The following is a 9,802-nucleotide window of genomic DNA, read 5'->3' as shown; positions in this document are numbered from 1 at the left end:
CATCCTGTGATTTATTTGTGCCTCCTGCGACGGTAGTACTTAGTGGACCTAAAACCCCCGGGATTGGCGGTGGAGCATAACACTGGTAGAGAAACGAGTATTAGTCCCGATTGGGAAACCTCATTGATCTCGGTTTCCCCTAAAGGCACATCATAGTCTCGGTTGGTAATACCAATCGGGACTAAAGAGTTTTGTGCCAAAAAAATATTCTAAATTCCCGAGAGCCCCCCCCGAGATACACGCACATCGTAAGTGACAAGTCACGCAAAATATGCGCATGCGCAGTGCGTGGGATTCGAACCCATGACCTCAAGCATCGCGCGTAGCTTCCTTACCATCTCACCTACACAGTACATCTGACTGAGTAGGTGAGGCAATCCTTTTGTAGTAACTCGTGGGGACCCTTTAGTCCAAGTTGGTGTTACCAATCAAGACTAACACCCTCGGAGGCTTTAGTCCAGGTTTGTAAATACAACTGGGACTCTATCCGGGACTAAAGGTATCTCTATGGACTACGAAATTTAGACCCGGGACTAAAGCCTCTTTAACCGGGTCCAAAAATAACCGAGATTTTTTTTGAGGATGGAAGGCCATTTTTCCACCTGTGTAACGACCACCAAAAGGAAGTTCCTGACCCGCGGCAACAGCATCTTCATGACATCTTTCCAAATAACGAAGCATTGCTCTCTCCCACGTGCTCCAGGGCCAACTATGGTTTTCCCCTTGCCGCGAGAGGAACGGACGATCGCTCCCACCATCGCCACTACTTCCATCAGCAGTAGCTATCTCTATGTACCACAATTTATTTAGCTTATATTTACAAATGACTAGACTATGAACAAATTATATTTTCTTCCCCACAATTTTTTTAGCTCAAACAAAATATATAAATGAAAAATTTGTTCATGGTAGCTTATTCTAAAAATGACTAATTACATACCTCTATTTCATCTTATTATCTCTATGTACCACAATTAATCTCGCTCATATTTGCAAATGACTAAATATAAACAAATTATATTTTTCCCCACAATTTATTTAGCTCATATTTTTAAAGGACTAAACTATAAAATTATTCCTCTAACCTCATATCAATTTCTTTGACTAATACAAAACATAGCATCCAAAAAATTGTAGCTTATTCTAAAAATCACAAATATTAGCTCTAAATAACACATGCATATAAATGAAAAATTTCTCCATTGTACCTTATTCTAAAAATCACAAATTACCCTAGCTCTAAAGCATAAAACTTAGTATAGTAACCATGTATCAAGGGAGGATGAAGATTCTAACCTTTAGAACACTTGAGTGAGTGAAATCCCATAAAATGGTCAAAAATCCAGCAGCACATCCCCTATTTCACCATGAATGGATGAAGCCTAAGCTGGAGGAATGGCTCGGGCAGGAGGAAGACGACGCCTGAATTATAGGAGGGAAGTTAGTACCGATTGGGGGTTCCAACCGGTACTAAAGGTCAGCCATTAGTACCGGGTGGAGCCTCCACTCGGTGCTAAAGGCTCTTAGGCATATTAGTACCGGGTAGCCTTTAGTACCAGGTGGAGGCTCCACCCTAGTATAGGGTGACCTATAGTACCAGTTGGAGCCCCCAACCGGTAATAAAAAGAGTCAAGGGGGCTCTTGGGGAACTAGCTGTTAGACCCGATACTAATGATCACATTAGTACCAGGTTAAAAACTAACCGGTACTAAGCCTCGGGATGAATATTGAGTTTTCCAGTAGTGTGTATTGCACCTCGATCACTAATTAGATGTTGGCCTGGTTTGGTGAAGCTTGTGGGTTCACACCAATCTGACCAAAAGTTGTGTTGTTCCTATGCAGTGCGAAGAAGAGGCTATAGATATGGTTGGCACCACTCTACAATTAATGTACCACCATGATAAATAAATCCCTATGGGGAGTCCCTTAGTTGTGTAGAACAAGTAGTCAAACGAAAATAGCAGGAGGACCATGAGGCTGCTGGTGGTTAAATTATGATTCTTGTTTGTCTTATGAATCATGTGACTCGATTTGTGTGAAAAGTTGTTTAAATTTTGCTGAACAACTTAGGAGGAAGTAAATTGCATTAGTAGGAGCGAGGGTGGCACAATTCATCTTTAACAACGTATAGCATCAAACTTTCACTTAAAAGGTGCACAAAAGATTGATTTATCTTTTCCAAATACATAAATGATTCCAACAAACATATTGATTTAGAAGAACAAAAGAAGCAACAAAAATTGAAGAATCATCAATCCAAGAATTAACATAATTGAAGAATCTCTAGAACTGGGTTTGGATGAGGTCAATTGTCTTCTTGTCCACTTGGAAAGCCTTGGCAAGGATATCGTCCGAGATAGATGGCTTTGACCCAAATACAGTGTTGGCCACAGTAATCACCCCTGGGTTTTGGCTGCTTAACGCGGCAAGGGCAACGGCACTGTTTGTTCCATAATTGAATTGGAAATGGATCAAGCCCTCAGGGAACACAAACACATCCCCTTTGTTAAGAATCTTTGTGAACAACTTGTTGTCTGGGTTTGATGTGACAAAACCAACGTAGAGGGAGCCCTCGAGCACTGTCAGGATCTCTGTGGCCCGTGGATGTGTGTGAGGTGGGTTAAGACCATACGGTGCATAATCAATGCGAGCGAGAGAGATGCCCATGGTGTTCAGCCCAGCAATCTGAGCAACATTGACTGGTGCGACGGCAGAGCCTTGCTTGTTGGTTGTGTTGCCAGCCATGTTAAGACCCGAGAAGTAGAAATCGTCGGGTACAACATCCTTTGCATCCTTGCAAGGGAACCCATTCACACGCACTGCAGTCACAGGACCATAAGTTAGACAACTATACATATAAAAATGGTGCATAGTTACTTGGACATAACTGACTTATGTAAAAGTAAAATTAGTTAGCTAGACCTTTAGCCATCTTATCAACCACGCAAAAGTCCTGGAGAAGGCTTGGATCAGAGGCTATGGCATGAAAGGAGGACAAAGCCAAGAGGGCTGCGGCTAGCAGGAATGCATGAATTGCCATATCAACGCTCCACGCTTTGAGATGTGGGAGTACTGGTTGATGAGGTAGCTGCTGAGGGTTACTTTGGTGCTTGTGAATTGTGATAACAAAGTGTAAAGGGAGATTGGTATTTATAAAGAGAGATGGCCAAGGCCGGCCAACATAGCTGTGTTGCATGCAGGTGTGGCGCGTCTGGTTAGGCAGGAAAAAGTCTCCCTGGAACGCGTCATTCCGTGTTCCATTTGGGTTGCAGCAGCCTGCAGATATTCTTGAACAAGTCGCTTTACGCATCAACAACGACATAGGATTGAGAATGTGTTTGACTATTTAATCCACGCATTTGAGTAATAAGCCATTTGTCGATCGAGTGATTCTCGTCAGGTGATTTACTAGTGGTGATAAGAAGTTATTCAATGGACTACCAACCATTCTGTAAGCACTAGTCATTGAGTTTAAAATTTAACTTTGCCTGTGTTGGGAGTTGTCTTCCGCATCATGAGAGAATGAGAAAGAATACAAATTACACATGTGTTTGACAGAGATGTGATGACAGCTCCTTTTGAATTTGTAGCCCTCTGCAGGCAGGAATACTAAGAATACGCTTTGGCTTATTATTTCCGATTCTCATATCCAAGAAGATAGTGAAGACCACTTCAACCAATTTTAGTTTGGGGGGAACGTCCCTGCCTCTATGTACCAAGGTCTTAGCGTGACCCTAAGTCCCAAACCACTGTATTTCTAAAAGGCCAAACGGTAAAATTCACAATACATTTGGATTGTTCTTAATTGATCGCACTGGAGACTGTATATGTTCCACGTGCTTCTTTTCCCTTTTTGGGTAGGAAGAGTTCCCAAGATAAACATGGATAAAGTTGGTATTTACTACCTCCATTCTAAATTACTATTAATTTGTCCTAAGTCAAACTTATCTAACTTTTACCAAGTTTATTAAAAGATATAATAACATTTACAATACCAATTTAGTTTCATTTAATCCACCATATAATATATTCTGATAGTGAATTTATTTAGTCTGATAGATATTATAATATTTTCTGTAAGTTTGGTCAAAGTTAGACAAATTTGACTTAGGATAATACTAAAGTGAATAGTAATTTGGAACGGATGAAGTATTTATATCCTTTATTATAATATGATGCATAATTAAAAATAGAAATAGTATAAGAGAGTGAAATGCATTGCTTGTGTCATGCCCGCATGCAAATGAGTTGAGCAGCGGTTACATAGGAACAAGTGTGCTACCAAATAACAGTACGCGCGAACGAAGATTAATTAATGTCGCTCCATCCATCTTCCTTGCAATATTACGACATCCACAAAGAATTATAATTAGACTGTAATGTGAAATTCTTTTCTCTTTTGCCGAACATCAAGTTTCTTTTTCGAGTTTTGATTGCAACACTATACTCAATGAATAAAAAACAAGTGTTATAAGTCAGAAACCTATTTCGTTTCCGTTGGTTTTAGGTAAAATGTATAAGACCGGAATTTTTACATCACATTGAGTACAAAGATTGGCTATAAAAAACCATGTCAGTGCAATGGCCAAGGATATATAGGTTCATGAGTAGAAATTTTTAGTTTTGAAGTTCCATCGAGGAGGAATTAAATTTCTTTAATAGTTATTTACGTAATAATAATATGTGAATGACCAAAGACCACATCAACATAAGAAAGACAAAAATACCAGGAATTTCACTGAATTAACATGAAAGGCATACATATACAATTTCTTTTAAAAACACAGACAGCAAATTGTAAGGATCCAACTTGTATGGGAATGAACATTAATGATGAGCCAAAGAATAAGAAAATCCTAGAATAAGCTAATACCCAGACAATTAACGAACATGTTCACATTTTCCCTAGAGTTGTGCCTGGATGCGGTCGACAGTCATCTTGTCCAGTTGAAAAGCCTTGGCAAGGATATCATCAGGGATGGATGGCTTTGACCCGAATACAGCATTGGCCACAGTTATCACCCCAGGGTTTTGACTGCTCAATGCTGCAGGTGCCACTGCATTTTTTGTTCCATAGTTGAACTGGAAATGGATTAACCCTTGAGGGAACACAAATACATCTCCTTTGTTAATAACCTTTGTGAACAGTTCGTTGTCCGGGTTCGATGTCACGAAGCCAACGTAGAGTGAGCCCTCAAGCACGGTCAAGATCTCAGTACCACGTGGATGAGTGTGAGGGGGGTTGAGACCATAGGGTGCATAATCGACACGAGGGAGAGAGATGCCCATCGTGTTCAACCCTGCAATCTGAGCAACATTGACTGGTGTGACGGCGGAGCCCTACTGGTTGGTTGTGTTGCCGGCCAAGTGAAATTCCCGAGAGGAAGAAATCTTCAGCCACAACCCTTTGCACATTGTCCCAGGTGATGGATGTCAAATAGCTTAGCACTTAACTTAATTACTCAAATCAGTGATCAATGACAGCACATCTAGTGGGTATAACACTTGATCTAGGTTAATCAATATTGTCTTAAGTCTAAACAAGAGAAACCTAGAGGTAGAGAGAGATAGTACAGAGATTAGAGAGAACAACCATTGGTCTTAGTAGAAGAGCTGGCCATGGGCTATGACGGCGGCGTCGACGATGAGTGTGGGTGGCGGCGGCGCGGCACAGGTGGTGGCGGAACTTCCCACCGCTTACAGCGCTAGTAGATCAGGTTCTCGAGTCTGTTAGGTGGACGAGTGGGCGCAGAAAACTTCAGCGTGTGTGCCCCCGGCACCCACCTCTCTCTTTATAGCGCTGCGCGACGAGGGCCCACAACCCTAATGCCCCCGATCAGGACATGAGATAGGGTCCGATTCGGTCGTTGGACCGAGTCGTTGTGTGCTGCAGAAATTTTGATGGTTATGGAGATATCCCTCTGTGTTGGTTTTCTAATATCAAATTCCACCAAAAATCTCCTCCCTCTCTCTCTCAGGTTCTCTTGAAAGGGAGACCTTTTGTATTTCCACAAGGATCGATTCATTCTCAATTTACCAATGAGGAGAATGTGGTTGGTTTGTCATTTCACTATGTTACCTTCTTGTGTTGGTTTTCTAATATCAAATTCCAAGAAAAATCTCCTCGCTCTCTCTCTCTCTCTCAGGTTCTCTTGAAAGGGAGACCTTTTGTATATCCACAAGGATCGATTCATTCTCAATTCACTAATGAGGAGAATGAGGTTGGTTTGTCCTTTCACTATGTTGCGTGTGTTGGTTTTCTAATATCAAATTCCAAGAAAAATCTCCTCTCTCTCTCTCAGGTTCTCTTGAAAGGGAGACCTTTTGTACGTCCACAAGGATCGATTCATTCTCAATTCACCAATGAGGAGAATGAGGTTGGTTTGTCCTTTCACTATATTACCTTCTTGTGTTGGTTTTCTAATATCAAATTTCAAGAAAAATCTCCTCTCTCTCTCTCAGGTTCTCTTGAAAGGGAGACCTTTTGTATGTCCACAAGGATCGATTCATTCTCAATTCACCAATAAGGAGAATGAGGTTGGTTTGTCCTTTCACCGTGTTACCTTCTTTTGTATTGTATGTTATTCAAATTTATTTATCCTTCTTGAATTATTTCAACCAAATTGATCCGCTCATTTGTGCTTGCTTGCTGAATAATACCTACATCATAATTTACAAAAACATTAGAGGAAGGGTTGCTTCAACCTCTTACTCAACGCGTGACTGAACGAGGCTGTCCCTTTATGTTGATGATGTGGCTCTTATTATCTGGCCAGTGGAAGAACTGCACCTCACTAATTAGATGTTGCCCAGGTTTGGTGAAGCTTGTGAGTTGCACAACAATCTGACCAAAAGTGCTGTTGTTCCTAATCAGTGTGAGGAAGAGAGGTCATAGATATTGTGGGCACCACTCAATAATTAATGTACCACCATGATAAAAAAAGTACAAAAAGTAGAAAAGGCAGTGGGACGACAATAGCAGGAGGAGCATGATGCTGGTAGTGCTGGTGGTTACATAAATTATTATTCTTTGTTTGTCTTATGAAATCATCTGAGTTGCGTGAAAAGTTGTTTAGTTTTGGAAAAAATCCAAATTACTCCCTTCAAGTACAGTGAAAGTTCAGATAATCTCTTAGACTATGTTTTGGTTCAATTTTCCCCCTAAACTATACTATTTCTTTCAACTTACCCCATAATGCAATTTGTTCTTTTTGTTTCTCTGTAGACAAGTTGAATTTTAATTTAAAACTTTGTAGGGTGGTAGTGGGCATCATAATATATATTAAAAATATTTTATGAATTTTTGTTATTATTTTTTATATATTTTTGTATCTCAACGATAAATTTTATTACTAAATAACCTACCCTATCAAAATAATGATAATAAATTTATCATATATATTTCTAACATACCTTATGATGTCTGCTATCATCTTGCAAAATTAGAACTAACAACTCCACTTATGCATGGAGGAAAAAAAAAAGACAAATTGTGTTAAAGGGGTAAATTGAACCAAATGGTATAGTTTAGGTGGTAAAGTGAACCAAAAAATACTTTAGGGTGTTATCCAGATTTTGCTTATACTTTAGGGGAGTAATTTTAACTTTTTCTTTAGTTTATTGTTGAACAACCAAGGAGAGAGGGTGGCACAATTTATGCCTAAGTATACGTATAGCATCATACTTTCACTTAAAAATGCAAAAAAGATTGTTATATCTTTCTTTTCCAAATACATAAATGATTCCAACAAACATATTGATTTAAAAGAACACAAGGCATATATAATAAACAATAAAGAATCATCAATCCATATATAGCTAATTAACAGACTTTGTATGCTTTCATGTTATCTAGAACTGGGCTTGCATGCGGTCGACAGTCATCTTGTCCACTTGAAAAGCCTTGGCAAGGATATCGACACGGATGGATGGCTTTGACCCGAATACAGCATTGGCCACAGTTATCACCCCAGGGTTTTGACTGCTCAATGCTGCAAGTGCCACTGCATTTTTTGTTCCATAGTTGAACTGGAAATGGATTAACCCTTGAGGGAACACAAATACATCTCCTTTGTTAATGACCTTTGTGAACAGTTTGTTGTCCGGGTTCGATGTCACGAAGCCAACGTAGAGTGAGCCCTCAAGCACGGTCAAGATCTCAGTACCTCGTGGATGAGTGTGAGGGGGGTTGAGACCATAGGGTGCATAATCGATACGAGCGAGAGAGATGCCCATCGTGTTCAACCCTGCAATCTGAGCAACATTGACTGGTGTGACGGCGGAGCCCTGCTTGTTGGTTCTGTTGCCGGCCATGTGAAGTCCCGAGAAGAAGAAATCTTCAGCCACTACATCATTTGCATCCTTGCATGGGAGCCCATTGACACGCACTGAATGAACAAAACCATCAGTTATTTAGACACATTATTCTACAGTGGTTAACAGCTACAAAATTTGCTAAATAATGTAAATAGGAAACTTGTAAATAAATATATAATATAGTTAATGGGATGGCTACCTTTGGACATCTTGTCGACTACACAGAAGTCCTGGAGAAGGCTAGGATCGGAGGCAGTGGCATGAAAGCAAGTCACGGCCAAAAGAGCTGCTGCAAGGAGGAAGACGCGAACTGCCATACTTGTGTTGTTCTATCCTGGACTGAGATTAAGGGGAAAGGTTTTAGCTGAGAAGTATTGGTTTATATGGCTAATTGCTTTGGAGCTTGTGATACAAAGCGTGTAGGGGGAGATTGGTATTTATAGGGAAGATAACCAAAGCCGGCAACACTTTACTGTGTTGCATGCATGTGAGGTGACGACGTTTGCTTCGGCAGGAACAAGTCTTCCGGGAATCCGTCATGCCGTGTTTTTCATTTGGTCAGGTGAATTATATTGGCAGCCTGCTGGTATGTTGAACACGTCGCTTTGCGCGTCAACAACGAATGGATAAGTATGAATTCAAAGCCGCCATACATTGACTAAGTGATTTATAGTCTTTAAAAGTTAGACGATGAGTTTTGTTCTCGTTTCACGGAAACTAGAGAAACAATGGATCCAATTGAACCAGCTAGATGCAGTTAGTTCTTGATACATATAATATTATTTACTTTGGATATCAGGAAGTCACACTTTCCTGTTCACGTTTGCAATGTGTTGGCGCTAGAAATCGGCCGATCGAATCTCTAGCGTCGGATACACGACCCGGGAGAATCTGCTTAACTCCTGTTCGGGTGATTGTCCTGGTGCGGTTCGCGCGGCGTGCCAGCCAATCTGACCTGTTGATTGGCAAGGAAAGAAACGTGTCAGATCCCAGGGGTTGCGATCGGCTAAGGTTCCGATCTCGAGAAAACTTATCAGCTAATCGGCCGATTTGCTATAATAAAGAAATTGGCTATAATATAGCCGATTACCGGGCAACGTATGCGAAGAAAACTGCTAGAGTAATCTAAACAACGCTACTGTAGCAATACGAGGAATAGATCTGAATCGGCTATGTGGAAAGCAGTAAATTAAATAACAAGATATGAGAAAGCCGAAAGTTCCAATTCCAAGTTCGATACCTGGTGGTAAAACTAGAATAACAAGTAAAACCTAGAATTCTAGTGAATATCGATAACTAGTGAATAAATCTAAACGAAACGATAGCGATGCGCCCGAAGTTAAAGCTTAGATATTACTTGATAAGCGGAACTTATAGAATCGGCCGGAGATCAAGTTGATGCAGCCCCGCCAACCCGTACGAACTCGTGAAAAGAAGAAAAGTATTGGCGAAGTCGCCTGCTCGAAAGTAAAGTATGAGGAAATAG

At 40.6% G+C, this 9,802-nt stretch overlaps 3 protein-coding genes across 3 annotated transcripts; all 3 read right to left on the bottom strand.

Moving 5' to 3' along the window:
• Nucleotides 1-2,257: 2,257 nt before the first annotated feature.
• LOC101757998 (putative germin-like protein 2-2) lies at nt 2,258-3,103 on the bottom strand. The gene is made up of 2 exons (XM_004952454.2): nt 2,923-3,103; nt 2,258-2,819 (listed from the first exon to the last, which is right to left on the bottom strand). The coding sequence occupies exons 1-2, from the start codon at nt 3,038-3,040 to the stop codon at nt 2,284-2,286; spliced, it is 654 nt and encodes a 217-aa protein (XP_004952511.1). The 5' UTR covers nt 3,041-3,103; the 3' UTR covers nt 2,258-2,283.
• A 1,802-nt stretch (nt 3,104-4,905) lies between these two features.
• LOC101762219 (putative germin-like protein 2-1) lies at nt 4,906-5,379 on the bottom strand. Its single transcript, XM_022828350.1, has one exon. It carries the CDS (start codon nt 5,287-5,289, stop codon nt 4,906-4,908), a length of 384 nt encoding a protein of 127 aa, XP_022684085.1. The 5' UTR covers nt 5,290-5,379.
• A 2,454-nt stretch (nt 5,380-7,833) lies between these two features.
• Nucleotides 7,834-8,699, bottom strand: LOC101757599 (putative germin-like protein 2-2). The gene is made up of 2 exons (XM_004952453.2): nt 8,516-8,699; nt 7,834-8,387 (listed from the first exon to the last, which is right to left on the bottom strand). The coding sequence occupies exons 1-2, from the start codon at nt 8,631-8,633 to the stop codon at nt 7,852-7,854; spliced, it is 654 nt and encodes a 217-aa protein (XP_004952510.1). The 5' UTR covers nt 8,634-8,699; the 3' UTR covers nt 7,834-7,851.
• Nucleotides 8,700-9,802: the final 1,103 nt, after the last annotated feature.

The sequence above is a fragment of the Setaria italica genome, chromosome I (genome assembly GCF_000263155.2).
Source record: "Setaria italica strain Yugu1 chromosome I, Setaria_italica_v2.0, whole genome shotgun sequence".
In the NCBI taxonomy this organism is placed as follows: domain Eukaryota; kingdom Viridiplantae; phylum Streptophyta; class Magnoliopsida; order Poales; family Poaceae; genus Setaria; species Setaria italica.
Note: the sequence above shows the minus strand (reverse complement) of the source record. Positions and strands in the feature narration are given on the sequence as shown.

Bases quoted from the DNA above. Each gene is read 5' to 3' on its own strand.
- LOC101757998 (XM_004952454.2), bottom strand. From the start codon at position 3,040: ATGGCAATTCATGCATTCCTGCTAGCCGCAGCCCTCTTGGCTTTGTCC. The intron at 2,820-2,922 runs GTCTAGCTAACT...CTGTGACTGCAG, and splicing joins GGTTGATAAGATGGCTAAAG to TGCGTGTGAATGGGTTCCCT.
- LOC101762219 (XM_022828350.1), bottom strand. From the start codon at position 5,289: ATGGGCATCTCTCTCCCTCGTGTCGATTATGCACCCTATGGTCTCAAC.
- LOC101757599 (XM_004952453.2), bottom strand. From the start codon at position 8,633: ATGGCAGTTCGCGTCTTCCTCCTTGCAGCAGCTCTTTTGGCCGTGACT. The intron at 8,388-8,515 runs GTAGCCATCCCA...TTGTTCATTCAG, and splicing joins AGTCGACAAGATGTCCAAAG to TGCGTGTCAATGGGCTCCCA.